General features: G+C 36.7%; 1 protein-coding gene across 50 annotated transcripts in view; it reads left to right on the top strand.

Moving 5' to 3' along the window:
• LRRC7 (leucine rich repeat containing 7) overlaps window positions 1–21,333 on the top strand; it is a 537,967-nt gene that overhangs the window by 485,044 nt on the left and 31,590 nt on the right. For all 50 annotated transcript variants that reach the window (XR_014807988.1, XR_014807993.1, XR_014807989.1 and 47 more), the window contains 2 exons: window positions 1,991–2,212; window positions 18,010–18,102. Coding sequence is in view for 38 of the 50 variants with exons in the window: in XM_084964727.1 (XP_084820853.1) it covers window positions 1,991–2,212; window positions 18,010–18,102 (315 nt within the window). In the remaining 12 variants the exon portion in view is untranslated. The remainder of the gene's footprint in view (window positions 1–1,990; window positions 2,213–18,009; window positions 18,103–21,333) is intronic.

Genomic DNA, 21,333 nt, shown 5'->3' with positions numbered 1-21,333 from the left:
GTGTTGGATAGTATTGGATTGATAATCATTTTGATATTGTGCTGTTATAACTCAAAATGTTCTTTTGCATCTTTTCCTGCAATTTCCTATGACTGAAATATCTTTATTGTTTTTGAGTGTAAAAAAATTGCACATGATAACACAAGTTGGATATCTAAAATTATTCGAAATGATTGCTTACTTTCCCCTACGTATTGCCAAATAATTCTGAATATTTTCTCACCAAAATTACCTCTTGTTTGGAATCAAAGCAATGTGCCTTCCATCTTCTCTGATTTATTTTCCATGATCACTGCCATTTCTGTATGTCTCTTATGTTGCTCTTCATTAAGAACTTTAAAATAATTAAAATTCATCTTTTCCTTGAATATTTGTTTAATATTTTCCCTTTATTCCTCCAATCTGACTTTTTTATAATGATTTTTATTTTTTCCATTATAGCTGGTTTACAGTGGTCTGTCAATTTTCTACTGTACATGAGTTCCTGCTGTATAGCACTGGGAACTATATCTAGTCACTTATGATGGAGCAATCTGACTTTTTCATAGTATTAAAAATCTTGATTAGTCAGGAAGATTCACAGACTTTCCTAACTGATGAATTCCAAGGTGAAATTTACTTTTAAATTCCAAAGTACCTGCACTGAAAAAATCAAGAAAGAAAATGAATATCTAGAAAGTAATCCCTCAGATTCTTCTGTAGTAATGGATGAAGTACCAAGCACAGTACTAAAACATGTGTTTAAAAGTATTAACGATAAGCTTCTCTTCCCATGTTCGACATCCATGTTAAATCATACTTCATTTTTAAATGAAGGTTATCAGCTCACAAACATAATGGCTTGCTTGATGGAAAAGATACCAGGTAGAATGACTCAAGGAGCTGATGCTAGAATGAAGGTGAGAAAATCGGAGTGAACAAGATATAGGGTTATTTTTATGCACCATGTCATTTAAAGATGGGAGACCGAAGTGAGCATCCTCTTTCTCCTCCAACATCCACCCTTAAGGGTTGATAAAGGACTGATGTTGCTTTAAATGAGGTACTGATGAATCTCTCTGAAAGTTCATGTCAAGATGATCTGCATGCGGAGCTCCCTTAGACCTTTCCGTATCTAGTGCTTCCATGGGCTACAGAAACTCACAGGAATTTATCATATGATTCTTTTTTTTTTTTTTTAAGGGCCGCATCTGCAGCATATGCATGTTCCCATGCTAGGGGTCTAATCGGAACTGTAGCTGCTGGCCTGTACCATAGCCACAGCAACACCAGATCCAAGCCACATCTGCAGCCTACATCCAGCTCACGGCAACAGCAGATCCTTAACCCACTGGTTAAGCGAGGCCAGGGATCGAACCTGTAGCCTCATGGTTACTAGTCAGATTTGTTTCTGCTGCACCACAATGGGAACCCACATGATTCATTTTTAATGGAACTTCAAGGTTACAAAAACTATGCTCTTGGTTTAATAATGTGGAAAACTAATAAATACAGAGTATACTTACCTCAGCGAGCCTACTATATGTGTGTGTGGCATAAAGGAAAATATGCAATTCAATCCTTTTGCATGGAAATTAGGAACTGGGTTCTATCATTTCCACCCAATGTTTCAAATATTACGTCTCCCTTCCTGCTACTATTCAAAATGAAATGCCAGATAGAGCCCCACTTTACTTTTTAAACTGTACCTTTTTTCTTCTTGAGATTTTTCAGGCTGAACTTTGTTCCCTTAAAATGGGGGTTAAAATAATCTTTGGCAAGCTATCAGATGACTGCAAATGTATTTACTGCACCCTTGCTCTGATATTAACATTTTCACAAATTCACAGCAGGGGAACCCTTTCTGTTTCTTCATTATCCTTCCCAGCCGTGGCTAAAAGCCCAAATGATGCCGTTTTACTTACCAGAGAGGTATTCGGCCTGCTTTTGTCTACAACTAACCACGTCTTTTCTATACCACAAATCTTCTGACAGATTATCTTCTTCACAGGCAGGCAGCCACATCCAGACCTTGATGGGGTCCCAAAGCCTTCAGCATCGTAGCCGGGAGCAGCAGCCATATGAGGGAAACATAAACAAAGTGACCATCCAGCAATTTCAGTCACCATTGCCTATTCAGATCCCCTCTTCACAGGCCACCCGGGGACCTCAGCCTGGACGGTGCTTAATTCAAACTAAAGGGCAAAGGAGTATGGATGGATATCCAGAGCAGGTGAGAAGACTTTTTACAACTAAAGATTTTTTTAGGAAATGTTTGGGAAAGTGCCATCACTCTCACAACATATAGGAATTAACGGTCAGTAAAACATCCATTTCACATAAGGAAAAATTGAAGAAGTCGAATAGTTTTTCTGGTTTATCAGAAACCTTTTTCTACCCACTCCTCACTCCAACGTAGCTCTACAGCACAGCTTTTGAATGTTACAAAGAGCTTCAATGGATTAGGTGAGTTTACCAAGGCCTGGGATGAAATTGACAGTCATAAAAGTAAACTGTATATTCCTCTCTCTTTTGCAGGAACATTTTTTAAAGTCTTACTTTTGATTGTTAAATAGTACAGAGATAAGCTTTGCTAAGAAGAAAAATGATAAAGAGTAGTTAGGAGGGAAGCATTTCTGAAATGTTCCAAAATTTACTGATTAAGTACAATGTCATAAAAAAAAATTGCTGCTCTTCTGACCTATCTAAAAAAAAATTGCTGCTCTTCTGACCTATTCCATTGTACAATCTGTTTTTCTTCCTTAAGACTGGAACACTGAATACGACCTCATCTATTGAGTTATATTAAGCTTAGAAAGTAAGACATCAAGATCTTAACACTCTCAGAAAATTCCTTTCTCTATTTCTTTCTTCAGATAATTAGGCAAAGCTCCCACTAACTTCACTAACCCCTTAGTACGGTTTATAAAAGTTTCACTTCATTATTGCTTACTCGAAGTTTTCACCCTTCTTGTTTTCTAAATATACTAGACAAGATTATTTTCACTCTCCAGTTTTTTCCTTTATGCTGTTAAGAGCCATGTATTACTTGGATCCGAGCTGCTCTAGACATCACCTGCTTCTCTTAATACCTCCTTGAAGCCAAGATTATATATTAATCATTCTCGGAATCATGGGGGTTTTTAAGATAATTTTGTTCCTGTCTTGCTTTGATCTAAGCCAAATGTTTGTTCTAAAGAAAAATAAGCCAGAGAGGTGTCTTTAATCAGGTAATGGTGCGAGGTTTTTACGTCTCCAGAGATTCTAAAAAGTTAATAAAGTTTTAAATCAAGTTTTACTACAGTCCTCTTAGGTTAAAAATCATTCATACCCTCTCCTCACAAATATCATAACCTCAGTCCAGTTCTCTGATTTGGTTATTCCTATTTGCAGGAATAATTAATAAAATACGTTATTACAATTATTTTTTTCTTCCAGAATCAGCACATTTAAAATCCACTGAGATCAAGGCCCTCTGTTTCACCTACCTGGAATAGTAGCTTCAGTATTAGGATGTATTTTTCCTGAACACTCTAAATTTAAAGGCCTTTTTTTACATCATTTCTTAAAAAAAATACATAAATTGTATAGCTTGACTTAGAGGATTGCTAAGTTTTAGTTTATATGCTTATTAAATTTAAAACATCATGATTCTTTCAGAGACTGTATCTATAGTCACTTGCAAGTGTTTTCATGTGCGCATCTAACAACATCAGGTGTCCTTTAAACTGAGAGGTGAAAACTTAAACCTTCAATGGCTGTATTAAGGAAGGTGCTTAAGTGTAATTTCTTTTGTCTTCCCATTTTTTTCTGCCTCAGTTTCAAGCTAAATGATTTGGAAACTAAATGACATGAAAACTTTGGAGTGATTTCAAGAAAGCCAAAGGAGGCTTTAAACAACTAGTACTAGTCCCCAAATTGTGTTCCCCCCTCCCCTGAGTTACAAACCTGGAGACAGTTTCATTCTTCATGATTTGGGGTAGTATTTGTCCACTGCAGTGTCATGCTGGAGCTGACTTATCCTGGCTCCTTGCTGTGTTCATCTCTTCCCAATTCCACCTTCGGCGACATCACACTTATAAGTTGAAAATGTGGGGATAGCTACACTGGGGAAAGGGGCAAACACTACCCACCAGGGGCTCCCTCCCCCCAGCCAGCTCCCAAACATTTCCCAGCACACCACCAGCTACAACGCTGTTTTCTTTCAGCTCTTTTTCTAACCTCTCCACTTCTTCCTTTAGCTCTATAGCATTCAGGAAAGAAAGTACTAGGGGTAGGTCTCAGAATTTGGAGTTTGAGTTTCACACGTTAACTTTTATTAGTTGTGTCACCCTGGCCAAGGCGTTAACTCTTTGATAAGGTTGTTTTTCTTTTCCTTATAAACTGAAAACTTCACACACACACCCCCCACAACATTCAAAAAGTTTTTGTAAGAGTCAAATGATACACGCCCATATGTTTACAAAGTAAGCCTGGAACTGAGGGTAAAGAAATAGGAAACAGAAGAAATAGAAATGAGAGTTCCTGCTGTGGCTCAGCAGGTTAAGGATCCGATGTTTTCTCTGTGAGGGTGGGGGTTCAATCCCTGGGCCTTGCTCAGTGGGTTAAGGATCTACCATTGCCTCAAGCTGCTGTGTAGGTGGCAGACGAGGCTAGGATCCGGTGTGGTTGTGCCTGTGGCATAGGGCACAGGCTGGTAGCTGCAGCTCTGATTCAACCCCTAGCCTGAGAACTTCCATATGCAGTGGGTGTGGCTCTAACGAAAGGAAAAACAAAAAAAAAAAGAAATAGAAATGATTTTAAGACTTAAAATACAGGAGAGAACTTAATGATTATCGATCCCATCCTCCCTACTCTACAGATATAAAAACAAACAAAAAAGCTGAAATTTCTGCAGTTCATTCTCACAATAAAAATATTTCATGTGTTTTTTACTTTACTAAGTCATTTTTCTGTTGAAAATTCAGACATCTCTAATTTGTGTGTGTGTGCTTTAAAGCAAGACTTTTTCCATATTTAACAAGAAGAAATGGAGGAAAATATATAAAACATTCAAGAACTATATAGTTTCACATGAAAATTATAAAGTAGTGATTGAAGTGCAAAGACCGAGGTGGTAACTGAAAATTTCGAGTATGAGTTTCAGGCGTATAAATCAAGATACTCCATTTTCATAAGGAATTTCTAGCGATTCATTAAAAGGGCCAGAAAGAGAAAAAGTTTTCTTAAATGATCATAACAATGTTAAATTTGTTCAATTATGGGAGTTCCCTGATGACCTAGTAGTAAAGGACTCAAGATTGTCACTGCTGTGATACAGGTTCAGTCCTTGGCCCAGAAACTTCTGCATGCCACAAGTGTGGGGAAAAAAAAACTTTGGTCAAGTACAATACATAAAAACCTAAATCGCTCATAATTTTTAAGCACAAGGAGACATTATAGACATGCTATGTACAGCATGATACAGCAAAATAATTTCAATTAAAGCTTAGAGATTTTATTTATATATATATATATATATTTTTTTTTTTTTGTCTTTTGTCTTTTGTCTTTTTAGGACCGCACCCACAGCATATGGAGGTTCCCAGGCTAGGGGTCTAATCGGAGCTGTTGCCGCCAGCCTACACCACTACCTCAGCAACACCAGATCTGAGCCACGTCTGGGACCTACACCACAGCTCACAGCAATGCCAGATCCTTAACCTGCTGAGCAAGGCCAGGGATCAAACCCACAACCTCATGGTTCCTAGTCAGATTTGTTTCTGCTGCGCCATGACAGGAACTCCCTTTTTTTTTTTTTATAATTTTGTTTGTTTTTATATATTTTTATTTTATTTTTAAAAAGTTATCACTTATTGAAGTGCTAAAGGTAAAAAACATAACTGATTAAAACGAATACATATTTTTTTTTTTAGTTCAGGAAAGAGACGTCTGAATGAAAATAGGAAAGGAAGGGATAATGATTGTCATAAATTTAGTGCCCACAATGCTATTTATACCATATATAGTGTACATGTGCTCACATGGTACATGTCGTACACACACACACCTGGCTTCAGGTGTATGAACTGTGCAGTTGCACAAAGTCTTGCCCTTGGAAGGGCCCCACACTTGGTGTAATGCTCTGCTGTCACCAACGTGTAGTTCCTTGTAATTCCTCCTCAGTGATGAAATCATCTCAGCTTTCAAGCTATCCACCACAATAAAACAGGGCAAAATATCTAAGAATTCTAATTTAATACACTTATTTTTACACACTTATTTTTCATAGACATTAAGTATCAAGTCTTTTTCAACCTGGGATTAAATGACATAAAATATATGGAAGTGACTTTTAAACCACAAAGTGCCCCCCAGATTCAAGGTATTAATTTCTATAGATAGAAATATTGTATACAATAATGGATATTCTTTTTGACAGATTTCTGCAACAAAATAATGTGCATATTGCTTGAAGTTCATTATTGGAGTTTTATTTAGAAAGAAATTCTAATGCATAAACCATTTTGATTATTGATGAACATAATAGAGAATAATAAGTACACTAAGTAGTGAGCTGAAGAAAGCCAGAGAGTGAATACTTGACTTCTTGTCATGGCACATGAAAAATTCTTAGCCATCTGTCCATCCTGTCAGCACTTCTCTTTGTTTCCCAGTCCAAGTGAAGAAACTTAAAGATCCTATTCACCTTATCCTAACCTTCACAATAAAGTAATACTTTTTTTTTTTTCTTTTTGCCTTTTCTAGGGCTGCTTCTGTTGCATATGGAAGTTCCCAGGCTAGGGGTCTCATCGGAGCTGTAGCCACCAGCCTACACCAGACCCACAGCAATGTGGGATCCGAGCCATGTCTGCAACCTACACTATAGCTCATGGCAACGCTGGATCCTTAACCCACTAAGCAATGGCAGGGATCGAACCCCCAACCTCATGGTTCCTAGTTGGATTTGTTAACCACTGAGTCACGATGGGAACTTCCTAAAGTAATACTTTATATCAGTTGTTCTTAACCTTAGGTATACATTAGAATCTGCTCAGATTTTTTTACTGAAGTGTGATTGATTTACCATATTATATTAGTTTTAGGTGTACAATGTAGTGATTCAGTATTTTTGCAGATTATATCCCATTATAAACTATTACAAGATAATGGCTATAATTCCCTGTTGTTTATCTATTTTGTACATGGTAGTTTGTGTCTGCTAATCTCATAGTCCTAATTTGTCCCTTCACACTTCCCTTTCCTCTTTGGTAACTGCAAGTTGGTATTCTATATCTGTGTGTCTGTTTCTTTGTTACATATACATTCATTTGCTCTATTCCTTTAGATTCCACATAAAAGATATCATACAGTATTTGTCTTTCTCTGTCTGACTCATTTCATTTGGCATAATACCCTGCAAGTCCTTCCATGTTATTGCAAATGGCAAAATTTTTCATCTTTTTTATGGCTTAGTAGTATTCCATTGTGTATATATACCACATCTCCTTTATTCAGTTATCTATTGATGGGCACTTGGGTTGTTTCCATGTCTTGGCTATTGTAATAGTGCTTCTATGAACATTGGAGTGCATGTATCTTTTCAAATTAGTATTTTCATTTTTTCTGCATATATAACCAAGTATGCTGCTGGTTCATATGGTAGTTCTATTTTAGTTTTTTTGAGAAACCTCCAAATGCAATGTGGATATTGCTCAGGAGCTTTGAAAAATACTGATGCTCTGGCCTCATCCCCAAAGAAACTTATTTGTCTGGATGTGAGCTGGGTAATGGGAATTTTTGAAACTCCCCAGATGATTCTATTCCATATCTAAGGCTGAGAACTGAAATGTGAGATAATTATATAGCTCAACAATTTACCAACTGAATAACATATTTCCATTAATACTATTTAGGAGTATACATAAGCTATCCTTAACTTACAGATTTTTTTTTAAAGAAACTAACATAAACTTGGTTTTTCTCTTTACAAATGTATAATCCACGGCAAAGCATATTTGCATATGTGGAACATATAGATCCCAAAGCAGAAATAGGAAGGAAAAACATCAGCATGATACTTCAGATGTCTCAAAACCATTTCACATATTAACTGATTTAATCTCACCAATAATGTTGTGATGGTTAGAGCAGTTCTTGTTTTATTGACTAGAAAGCTAAGATTCAGAGAAGCTGAGCTGAAATTAAAGTCCAGTTTTATGGGAGTTCCCGTCGTGGCACAGTGGTTAACGAATCCGACTAGGAACCATGAGGTTGCGGGTTCGATCCCTGCCTTTTCTCAGTGGGTTAAGGATCCGGCATTGCCCTGAGCTGTGGTGTAGGTTGCAGACACGGCTTGGATCCCGCATTGCTGTGCCTCTGGTGGAGCTGTGGTCAGCTCCGATTAGACCCCTAGCCTGGGAACCTCCATATGCCATGGGAGCAACCCTAGAAAAGGCGAAAAGACAAAAAAAAAAAATCCAGTTTCATGAGTCTACCACATTACATGCTACAGCCTGCTGTACTATAGTCAAACATAGAATTCAAGAGTAAGCCCACACTAGAGGATTAAAGATAGAAAAATGCACCCTTGAGTCCATGTCTGCCCCAGACAAGAGGACATACTCGCTAATGAACCTAACATGTCAGGATGGCCAGAGCTCCACAGAAGTCTCTTGCCAGTTCCTGTGAACATACATTCTAACTAAAGTTTGTGCCTGAAAGAAAACTTATAACATTACGCTAGAATTACATTAGAAATATCGTCTTGAATTATGCAAAGCAATTCACATCCATTGGGGTGGGGGGCAGAGAAGGGGACGGGAGCTCTGAAACCTTCCCAGAAGGAGACTACGGCTAGTCTACCCTGGAAGAAATCATTTTAATACTTACTAATATGTGGAGTACATGAAGCAGTTGGCTGACACATGATTACAAACATTTCTTTAGATGCTCTAATCAGCTGCCTAAAGGGCTTACAAGCATCCCAGGCAAGGCTTTCTTATATTGGGGCCAAGTCAGAAAAATACTTTATTCTGAGTGTTTAATGTAAGAAGAACAACTTGGAAAGATGGAGATTTTTAATTAAGAAATTTTAAATTATGGGAGTTCCCTTCATGGTTCAGTGGAAAGGAATCCAACTAGAAACCATGAGGTTGTGGGTTCGATCCCTGGCCTCTTTCAGTGGGTTAAGGATCCGGCATTGCCGTGAGCTGTAGGTCGCAGACGTGGCTCAGATCTGGCGTTGCTATGGAAACATGGTGCAGCCCAGCAGCTGTAGCTCTGATTAGACCCCTAGCCTGGGAATCTCCATATGCAGTGGGTGTGGCCCTAAAAAGACAAAAGACAGGGGGAAAAAAAAAGAATTTTAAAAGTAAAAGGAAATAATTTAATAAACATGGTTAGAAAATAGATGTTAAAATGCTTTTAATGTATATTATTTGCTCAAATGATTTCAGGTACATCCTTTACCTCATTCTGCTACTGATGTATATTTTTCCCAAAGAATTTCACTCTTCAGTGACCAAAGTCATGCTGCAACTCTGAAATTTCATAGTTCGACATAAATAATGTCTAACTCAACACCACAAATTCTGCAAATTGACTTCATGAGTTTCGTGTAGTCATGTAGTCGTAAACACTGCGGTAGGAATCAGAAGACTTCTCTCAGTGTTCCGCTACATACGTGTATGATCTTCTTGGTATTCTGAAGTGTAAAATGAAGGAAATGAACTGACTAACCTTTAAAATTCATTTATATACTAAAAAAAAAATTCTAAGTTTCTACTTGCTAGATACAGACAGAGTTGGCTTTTTCTTTTTTCTGAGAAAGACCTAGAAAATGCTACTCAAAGGATTTTATTCATCAGTCTTTCTATTAGTATGTTTTTTATTTCAAAATAAATCTTAGCCCTTTGAGTTGGACTTGCATCTCTAATTCCCAACAGAAAAAGATATGAAAATAGAAGAAAGATCAAAAAATGGTAATTATTCTTGAATATTAACATTTATATATTTTTTATAATTAGTATTACCTTTTTGAGTCTATCACACAGGTTCATTAGAAATTTTGGAGAGGAGTTCCCATCGTGGCTCAGCATTAAGGAACCCGACTAGTATCAATAAGGATGCAGGTTCAATCCCTGGCCTTGCTCAGTGGGTTAAGGATCCTGCATTGCCAGGGCTGTGATATAGGCCAGCAGCTACCCTCCGACTCCACCCCTAGCCTGGGAACTTCCATATTGCAGCAAGCACAGCCTAAAAAGGAAAAAAAAAATTGGAGAAATGTAGATAAGTTTCATATAGATTTCATGTGTCTGTGCAGTGCACATTAATGTTAATCACAACGAAAATTATAAAACTTTATAATTGCATAGCACTCTTTATGATATAAGCACTGTTATATAATAAGCAAGAAAATCAGGAACTTAAAGTAAAAGTAGCAGCAAATTTTATTTCAAGTTTAATTTCCGTATCATGAAGCACTCCCTCTACTTCTGTCAAGTCCCACAGTCAAATCTCCATCCTCATCTCATTTGATCTCTCAACATGTAGTGTGACTGACCTCTTTCTTTATATTATTTTCACTTGGCTATCACTTCTGGTTTTCCTCTTTCCACACGAGCCATTCTTTCCTGATTTCATTATCAGCTCCTCTTTGTTCCCGACCTTTAAAAGGTAGCACTATCTAGTGGTCAGACCTTGACACTCTCCTCTTTTGCATTCATACTCACACCTATATGATCTCTTTCATTTCCAGGATAGATGACTTCAAAATTTATCTGTCTCCAGCCCTGGCCTCTCCCCTATACTCCACATGTTTATATTCAATTACCTACTTGTTGATATCTCAACCTGGATGTCCAATGAATGTGCTTAAACTGAGCATAATCAAAGGAAGTCTTCATTGCTTGGCCCTGCACCTACAAAGCTGCATCTCCTCTAGATTTCCCCATTTCAATTAATGGCTGGTTTTGTTGCTATGGCCGAAGATACCTGATTCCCCTTTCTCACAGCCCATGGAAACTACATAGCAAATCCATTCAAATATTTTCTGAATTCACCACTTTCCATTACCTGTATTGGCACCACCTTTTCGACCATCACCTCGCTTCTATCTGCTTCAGTAGCCACCTGTTTTTCTCTTCTTCCAGTTGCCTCTATACAGTCTATTTTCCCCTGCCAGCATGATCTTTTTAAATCACAAATCAGGAGTTCCCTGGTGGCTCAGCAGGTTAAGGATCCAATGTTGTCATGGCTATGGCACAGGTTCAGTCCCTGGCCCAGGTACTTCCACATGCCATGGGCATGGCCAAAATAAACAAAAACAAAAAAAAAAACAAAAAAAAAAAACGTAAATCAGAGTGTCGCTCTTCTGCTTAATTTGAAATTTCTGAATCCCTATAAATCTTACAGTGACATAAAGTGCCTACAGATCTAGCCCCTGCACTCTCTCCTACTCTTAAGCTATTTTCTCACTAGTCATGCTGATCTTGTCATTGATGTTGCTTTTAATAGCTTTATTGATCTAATTTACACCCCATAAAGTTTATCTCTTTAAAGTGAACAATTCAGTGGTTTTTAGTAGATGTGTACAGTTGTACAACCATCACTATAATCTAATTTTTAAACATTTTCATCATTCCAAAAAGAAAGTTTTACCCATTAGCAGTCATCTTCCATGTGCCCCCACCTCTTTTCCCCTCCCAGCCCTGGACAATCTTCAACTGCTCTGTGCCTCCATACATTTGTCTGTTCTGGATGTTTCATGTAAATGAGTTCATATAATATGTGAGGGGTTTTGTGACTGGCTAATTTCAATTAGCATAATGTGCTAAGTGTAGCATTTATCAGTAATTCATTCCTTTTTATTGCCAAATAATATTCCAGTATATTATATATTCCAGTATTCTAAGAATACTGCTTATTCTTTCATCAGCTGATGGACATTTGGGTTGTTTCCACTTTTTGGTCTTGATGAATAATACTGCTATGAACATTCACGAACAAGTCTGTATGTGAATGTATGCTTTCTGGGGTGTAGTTACCTAGGAATGAAATTGCTTTGTTATATGGTAACTATACTTATCATTTTTAGGGAGCTTCTAAACTTTTTTTTTTTTGCTTTTTGCTTTTTAGGGCCGCACCCACAGCAAATGAAGTTTCCCAGGCTACGGGTCGAATTGGAACTACTGCTGCCGTCCTATGCCACAGCCACAGCAATGTAGGGTCTGAGCTGCATCTGTGACCTATATCACAGCTCATGGCAATGCCAGATCCTTAACCCACTGAGCAAGACCAGGGATAGAACCCAAAATCTCATAGTTACTAGTTGGATTCGTTTCCACTGTACCACAACAGGAACTCCCTAGACTCTTCATAAGTGTCTGCGGCATTTCACTCCCACCAGCAATGAATGAATGTTCTAATATCTCCACATCCTCATCAATATTTGTTATTGTTAGTGTCTGTCTTTTTAGATTTTTTTGTCTTTTTTTTTTCTTTTTATCACCGTACCTGCAGTATATGGAAGTTCCAAGGCTAGGGGTCAAATTGGAGGTGTAGCTGCCAGCTTACACCACAGATTAGCTGCAGCTACAACCTATACCAAAGCTTGTGGCAATGTTGGATCCTTAACCCACTGAGTGAGGCCAGGGATTAAACCTGCATCCTCATGGATACTGGTTGGGGTCTTAACCCATTGAGCTACAACAGGAATTCCTGTCTTTTTTATTATAGCCATCTTGTGAAGTAGTATCTCATTGTGCTTTCAAGTTATATTTCTCTAATAACTAATGATGTTGAAGGTCTTTTCACGTGTTTACGAGTCATTCATATGTTTTCTTTGAATACCTGTCTGTGGAAATTCGTTGCCATTTTTAATTGGGTTATTTGAATTTTTAGCATTCGTATATTATGGATACAAAACACTAATCATATTGATGATTTGTAAATATTTTCTCCCATTCTGCAGATTGTCTTTTCACTTCTTGATGATCTCTTTAAAGCACCAAAATTTTTAATTTTGATAAAGTCGGTCATCTCCTTTATAACATTTGTTTTCATATATAAGAAATCATTGCCTAACTCAAGATCATGGAGATTTACTCTTTTACTTTCTACTTAGTGTTTTATAGTTTTAGCTCTTCCATTTAGTCCCTTATTTATTTTGCATTAATTTTTGTGTATGGCGTGAGGTGGAAGTAAAAGACATTATTTTGCATGTAGGCATCCAGCTGTCCTTATACTATTTGTTTAAAATATTATTCTGCCGTCATTGAATTACCATGGGCCTTTTGTTTAATATCAATTCATCACAAATATTAGGGTTTATCTCTTGATTCTTAATTCCTTTTCATTGATCTCTAAGTCTATCCTTACACCGTTTTTTTGTTTCTTGACTTTAAAAGACCCATCTGTCTTTAGGGCATTTAAAATTACTGTTCTCCCTGCCTGGAATAGTTTTCTCATTTTTCCTATTGTCTGTTGCTTCATCCTTTACCTCATTCATATTTCAGCTCAAATGTCACATTCTCGGAGAGGCCCTCTTGACTACCTAAAATAGCTCCTCACTCCTGTTCCATCACTCTCTGCCACCTTTTCTGCTTTATTCTTTTTCATAGCTCATCTCGCTATTTGAAATTATTTATAGTTCACATATTTACTGTCTTCCTCATTAGAATCTAAGTTCCATAAGGGCAAGGAATTTTTTTGTCTGTCTGATAAGGTGCCTGACACTTGGTAGAAAATCAATAAATATTTGTGGAATGAAGGCATGAATCATGATTTGCACAACAATTTTCACTTTCAACGCTACAATGGTTTTTCTAACCAGTAATAATATAATTGAAGCACTTTGAACAACTGACACATCTTCTAAAAACTCATCATCTGTTCTAAGAAAGATCATCATACACTTTTGACAGTGAATAATTGAGAGTATCTTTTGCCAAACATACATGTCACACCTCATTTGTTTATTCAACCAAAAGCTGAGTGCTAACTATGTACCACCCATTGTTCTAGATAGTCAATGAAGAGGTAAATAAGAAATACAAGGAGGTGATTCAGATGTCCTACTTTCATAAAAATCCAGTGGATGTGGATGCTTCTCCACCAGAGCTTCTCTATGATAATACTCTTCAGTTTCCAGGCCTGGAAATGGCCTCAGAAGTGAAACATTTTTTATTTACAAGATTCTTTCTTAGGGTTCAGCAATTAACGATCCTCCAACAGATCAAAACCTTACCTTGAATTTCCTATAGTACAGATTATTTGAAGTTTTGCTTACTTCACTTCCCAAAAGGCTTTTCAAGCAAGTATGTAATTTGTTTCTTCTTTAAAATAAAAGATAAGCCAATTCTTTTATATCTAGAAATAAGCTACCTTCTTTTCCATTTTTTTTTTTTAATCAACTACGCCTCTTGGTTATGAGTGACTCAACCTAATCAGACTTAAGCAAAAACAGACTGTTTCAACTCATGTAAACTGAAACTCCAGGGATGGGGGTAGCTTCAGATAAGGCTTACTGCTAGGCTTGGAGGAAATCATGGCTTTCTCCATGGGATGATTCCCATCTCAAAAAGGCTTTTTCCTTAGGGTATAAAGATAGCTCAAGAGCTCCAGACCCTCTCAGATTTAAAGCTAACAAGAAAGATTAAGATTCTCCTTCCTGAAAAATCTTGATAGGCATCTCACTACTCCTGTTTGATTGGGTTAACTGCCCATCCTATAGACAATCATATTTCTAGGGAATACACTGCTTTGTTTTAGGTCTAGATAACATGACTTATCGAAAGCATACAGTCTGAGGGTAGAGAAGTCAGTGATTCTTCAAAGAGAAGTTGAGGTTATATCTGTCAGAAAAAGGATGAATAGATCTTGAGCAGCAAAAACAGTTTAGAATCCCCTTAAAGCTTTAGAATACAGACTTTAAAGAGAATGCTCATTACAACAAAGCATGGTAAGCAAGTTATTTATAGCATCACCAGGTATCTTTCTGTAACAGCAACTCTCTAATCCTGAATTACACACACACACACACACACACACACACACACACACAGTGCAACTATTTTCTTTGCTCTTTCTACTGGGTTTTAGAGCATTGCAAGACCAAATCAGATCGCTGTCTTCTAGAGATTATAGATTATGACTTCACAGAGTCTTACTGCCACATAACAATCCGTTTGGTCACGAGCCTTTCCAAGATAAAACCCACTCTTTTAATTAGAGCAAGATTAACACAGACCAGAAATATCAAGTAAAGTCAAATGATGGAAGCCAACTCTGAGGCAAATGCATCATTCACTGCCAAGCTGTTACTTATATTTTCAGCCAGAGTTCACCTCTTGATATCAATATCTTAATAGAAAATTGAAAAGCAGATTTTCATTATATAAGCTACTTAGTAGCCTCCTAAGTCTGACCTTTTGCTAGAGCATCCCATCTCCTCTTTGCAAAACCTCTTTAGTTTCAGACCCTTTCTCAGCTGTGAGGAATTCTCTCCTCTTACATTTTATGGGCCCTTTGGGCCTCAGCAGACAGGTGGAACTCCTTGTATGTGACATGAATACTCTCTCTGACATGCTTTATGGGACACAACAGTCACAGCCCAACTTATTAGCCATACCATAGCATCCCCAAGGGGCGTCTAGCTTCAGTTCAGAATTTATGGCTGTTTGTCATATTTATAAAACCACAGTGTCATCTTTGTTATTTCCATTATTAAAAAATATATTGAGGCAGTTCTTCATATACTTGGCACATATGAAATTTGCTTTCCTTAGATTTTTAGTTCTCTCCAGATTGACAATCATATAAAATAGATACAGTCACTACCTTGAAAGAGAATGACTGGAAAATATTCTCAGCAATTTACTTTGTAAATAAAATCCATTGCATATATTTCTATGTAGGTTTTACAGGGATCTGGGGAAAGCCAGAAGTGCATATATATTTTCTACATATTACACTGTGCAGTATAAAATGTTCACATTAGAAAGATACAACCCAAAGTTTAAATAACGTAATTGGAAATGCACAGATATATGGGAAAATGCAAAGGTAAAATGTTTAAGTCATATTAGTTCCTTTTTTCCCATTTTCTAATTAATACTACTAATAAAAAATGTCTGCAAGGAGAACTCGTATGTTGAATAAAGCCAAAATATTCCTTTGAGCTACAGCAAGCTATTATATGTTCATATCCATAGACCGTGAGCCATATAAATACAAAACTATTAGAAACTGCAGTATCCACCACCTATGTTAACTGGTTTTAACAAATTTAGCTCAATTAAAGGAAAAGTTGTAATTAAACCTATCTTTAAAATAAAAACATAGGAGAGTAGTTATGGTAATTGCAGTTACTCCTCATTTAGAAATTGTTCATTAATGACTCTATCAAAAAAATTACATTAGTGGATAGTTTTTTGTCCTTGTGTTGCAGGTGAACTATGTAATAGTTAAACATTATATTTGCTATTAAAGATGTGACAGTGAATTAAGAATAGTCTCATTAAATGGCCAAACCTATTTGATCCAGTTCCCATAGACTCACAATATATGCTAATTAAGTCAGGAATAGGACACAAGTTTGCCTTGAAGGATCTAAGAGGTAAGGCTTGAATGTACCTTCATTATACAAACGTAGAGAGCATATTTGTAATTTTCCTTTGCCCATAAGCAAATTAATAAACTAACCAGTGCTGCTGGGGAAAACATTAAGCCCTTTAAGAAAGCAAACATTTCCAGTCATCTTTAAGAACATTTCCAGTGTATATTTATATAAATAGAAAATATATGCTAATGTATTTCTTTAGACTTTTTCCCTTAACTCTTTACTAGTCATTTGCCTGCTAATCTCTGGTAATATTTGGTTCAGCCTAGTTCCAGTATTTGTTCTGTATTTAAAAGTTATAAAAGTTGGGGGGTTTTTTCCCTTTATGTAACCAAACCATATGCTCCCTCTGTGGTCCCAAGTCTTTCCAATATCTGGGGTCACCCTGTCCAAACTTTACATGGAAAACTAGCATTTTCACCAGAGCCCACACATACACATTCCCCGGATCAGGATCATCATGAATTCCTAGGTTTATTATAGTTTGTCTACGTCATTCCTGGCATTGATTTCACTTCTGCTGAATTCTTGATCTACTTTCTTCGTATCATTTCTTATAACGGCTATTGTCTTTACTACAGCTTCACTCCAAGGTGGACTAACTATAGAACTGCAAAGCATAAGACTCTGATGTCTAACAGATTTCATTGATGATTTGGAGTTTAGGGAGTTATAGAGCACAGAATACTAGAATATTAACCTTCACAGTCCTATTTATCCATTCTTCCCTGTCACAATTTCTCCATATTTTTCACCTCTCTCTTTTTTAATGTTTTTCTCTTTCCCCTAAGATCTGTAACTGCCTCCTCAGGACCTGCTGCCAAAACCCCAAATTCTTTTTACTGAGTGTTTCATTCTTCCTTTGTTTCACCTTTACTCAAACTATAGGTAAAACCTCTCCCCTTTCTCAAATTAAAAATTGTGCTATTTCTAAACAGTAGAGTTATCTACCAAGGAGATGATTTGTTCTTCTCTCCTGGAAAGAGTAACAACTTGTTTAAATTAAATAGCCATCTTTTCCCCAACTCCACATTGCAAATTTTCTTTCACTTTTTCATATGGTCCTTTCTAATTATTCGGAATTTATGTGCATTTAAAGTAGGTAATAAAAATAATGCACAATCTTTTCATTGTTAAAAGGCTTTTAATTTTTGAAAACTGCTAATCAAAATTTAGTCCTGCACACAGTGATGAATAAATACGTACTCATGTCTCTTGCCCAGGTTATTTTAAGTCAGTTGCAATCATAACCGATGCCTATAGAAACATTAAGTATTTTATCAAAATTTATACTGTCTTTTGTGGAGCAGGTTAACATAGGCTAGCCCTGAAATAAATAAAATGTAAATCTTCTCTAATTGGATACAGCTATTTGAAGATATTTAGCTTTTATATGTATTTGATTACCTTTCTGTATCATTTTTACATAGTTTTGTGTGAGAATAGAGAAGAATCCTGGCCTTGGATTTAGTATCAGTGGTGGAATTAGCGGACAAGGAAATCCTTTTAAGCCTTCTGACAAGGTAAGAAGTGAATTTCTTATTGACAATTTTCATTAGAAAAACACTGTATTCCACTGCAGCAATTTTTTTTTTTTGTAATTTTAAGTGTTTTTACTATGCTTTAATAAGCTAGTTAACTAAGAAGCCAATTGGAAACTTTTCAGCATGGGGGGGGGGGAAGAATTCATTGCCATGCTTGACAAATCCTAAAGACAAATACCATATGATATCACTTATAACTGGAATCTAATATCCAGCACAAATGAACATCTCCTCAGAAAAGAAAATCATGGACTTGGAGAAGAGACTTGTGGTTGCCTGATGGGAGGGGGAGGGAGTGGGAGGGATCGGGAGCTTGGGCTTATCAGACACAACCTAGAATAGATTTACAAGGAGATCCTGCTGAATAGCATTGAGAACTATGTCTAGATACTCATGTCGCAACAGAAGAAAGGGTGGGGGAAAAAACTGTAACTGCAATGTATACATCTAAGGATAACCTGACCCCCTTGCTGTACAGTGGGAAAATAAAAAAATAAAAAAAAAAAAACTATAGCAGTCCTAAAAAAAAAAAAAAAAGAATTTAAGCATTCTCTTTGAAAGTTGCTTGTGTTTATGCTTTTTGTTTTGTTCACAATTGTATATATTTTTAAAGGAGGAAATGCACGTGATTCCTAATAAAGCATTTCCAAAAGCATTTATTTGGGAAAATGTTTTCTCATAGTACCAGAATGATTAAATAATGATTCAGCACCAGGGCCAGCTGACTGACATCTCTTTAATCCATCATGTCATAAAGTATTTCACTAATAGAACTGTAGAACTGAAAGACCACAAAGAACAAATATTGTATGAGAAAATCAGAGTTGGGCATGGCAGAGGAATCAGGTCCTCCTCTCATTCTTACCCGAGTTTGTCAAACCAGGGTTAAAGTTTCACCTCCATCGCCAGCTCTAACCTCAACCACTGCTAAACATCTGGTCTGTCTGATCCCTCTGGGAACCACTTGACTTTTTTATTTAAAAAAAATATATATACACTATGAGTTACATGATTTGCCCTCTACCATCAGTATTTAAAAAGCTCTGCTTTTAAACAATTAGTAATTATAATTTGATGATAATTGAAACTATTTCTTTTTTTTTTTTTTGCTTCTTAGGGCCGCACCTACAGCATATGGAGGTTCCCAGGCTAGGGGTCGAATCAGAGCTACAGTTGCTGGCCTATACCACAGCAACATCAGATCCGAGCCGCATCTGAAACCTATACCACAGCTGATGGCAACACTGGATCCTCAACCCACTGAGCAAGGCCAGGGATCGAACCCGCAACCTCATGGTTCCTAGTCAGATTCTCTTCTGCTGCATCACAATGGGAACTCTGATAATTGAAACTATTTACATTTGACTTCATCAAATTTAATTGCATTAAATCACATCATAAAACTTTGGAATGATGCAATAAGACAGAAATTAGATATGAACAAAATCTCCACAGGATTTACCTTTCAGTTATAAGCTGGTGAAGATCCTTTGACTTCACCACTATTATAAAAATAACTCACACATCAATTTCTGATCAAAAGACTTGTTTCTGAAAAAAATTCAGATGTCCCTACTCTAGGTATTTCTCTAGCGTTTAATCCCTTATTTTCCTCTACTTCTTCCCAATCTTTTTATTTTCTACCATTCATCACGCCCTTCTTCCTCTCCTTTCTGAAGAAGGAAGGAAGAGGTTGGACCAAGATGAAGAACTACCGTACACATTAGAATGGAAGGACCTGGAAAGAAATCCCCAGTGGCCATAGATAGGAGTTCCTTTGGTCAACTGGTTGAAGTAGTTCTTCATGTATAAGGAATGTGTGTGAGGCAGCCCTATATAATTATGGGAATTCAAGTTAGAAAAGTTCGTGCATAAGTAACTACTACATTTCCATTTTGAAATGATAGGATAATCATTGATTTAATAGAATTTAACTATTCATGGCTTAGTAGCACCAAGTGTTTACTGAACTTGAAGAAATTTTTAATATATCTTAAGATAAAAAATATGAAAGTTCAAAATTATCAAAAACACGTGATGGTATTTTTAAAAGTCCCAAATTGGGAGTTCCTGTTGTGGCTCAGCAGTAACAAATCTGACTAGTATCCATGAGGACATGGGCTCGATCCCTGGCCTCGCTCAGTGGGTTAAGGATCCAGCATTGCCGTAAGCTGTGGTTAGGTCACAGACACGGCTAGGATCCCAAGTTCCTGTGAGTGTGGTGTAGGCTGGCAGCTGTAGCTCTGATTTGACCCCTAGCCTGGGAACTCTCATATGCCATGGGTGAGGCCCTAAAAAGACAAAAAATAAAAAATAAAAGTCCCAAATCATTGTCTTAATCATCTCGATCCCTCTTTTTGGTTTTACATTGCCTCCATAAGTTTTTTCCATGAAAAGTTAACAACATTATCATTCATAAGATCATTTAAATTCGAAAGACATGTTTTTCTCTCTTTTCTCACCAGCATATACATCTTTTCACTATATTTTTGGAAGCCACAGGGTAATCAATAAATATTTTTCAATTAAGGACACACAAGTTGCTAGATAGTCAAGATGGCTTTTGAATGCTATTGCTTTTATACTGTTGTTTTCAACTGAAGGGGACAGTGAGTGTAAGCCTTTCAAATCATTGCCTGTAATTCTTCTACTATGAAGAACATGAACGCTTTATAACTATTAATTTAATTTCTCATTTTGATGACTCTATGAAACTGAACTATTTCTATGATCTTATAATTTTCTCTTAAAGGCAACATATATAGAGCTTGAATTACATAATATCCATTGAAAGATTTCCCCTCAAAAGCACTTTTCTTTCCCTGATTACTTTCTAAAACACTTTAAATTTGAAAAGCGAGTCTCTATTATTGCAAAATGGATGGGAGTAATTAAAAGTTCCAAGTTTCTTGAAGACTCTCAGATTGCCTTTAATTTATTGATCACACTAACCATGTGATGACTACTTAAAGTGTGGAAGGGATCTAAAGACATTGGCTCTGATAATTTCTATAAGAGTTTAATCCACTCACAAGGAAAGGAATTGTAATCTCTAGGAAATTCAGTTGCATATTCTTAACCCCAGTGCCCTGTCTTTTTAGTGGTTACATAAAATTTAGAATAGAACCCAGTGCCTATGCCAAACCAAAAATACCAAACAGTAAGGAAATGAAAATGAATTTTAAAAGTACTCCTCTCTCCAATGCTGAA

The sequence above is a fragment of the Sus scrofa genome, chromosome 6, assembly GCF_054392235.1.
Source record: "Sus scrofa isolate SSC_HxYL_T2T_F1_AM1 chromosome 6, Sscrofa_HxYL_maternal_Yorkshire_Landrace_v2.0, whole genome shotgun sequence".
Classification (NCBI taxonomy): Eukaryota; Metazoa; Chordata; class Mammalia; order Artiodactyla; family Suidae; genus Sus; species Sus scrofa.
The sequence above is the reverse complement of the archived record's forward strand: the minus strand, read 5'-3'. Positions and strand labels throughout refer to the sequence as shown.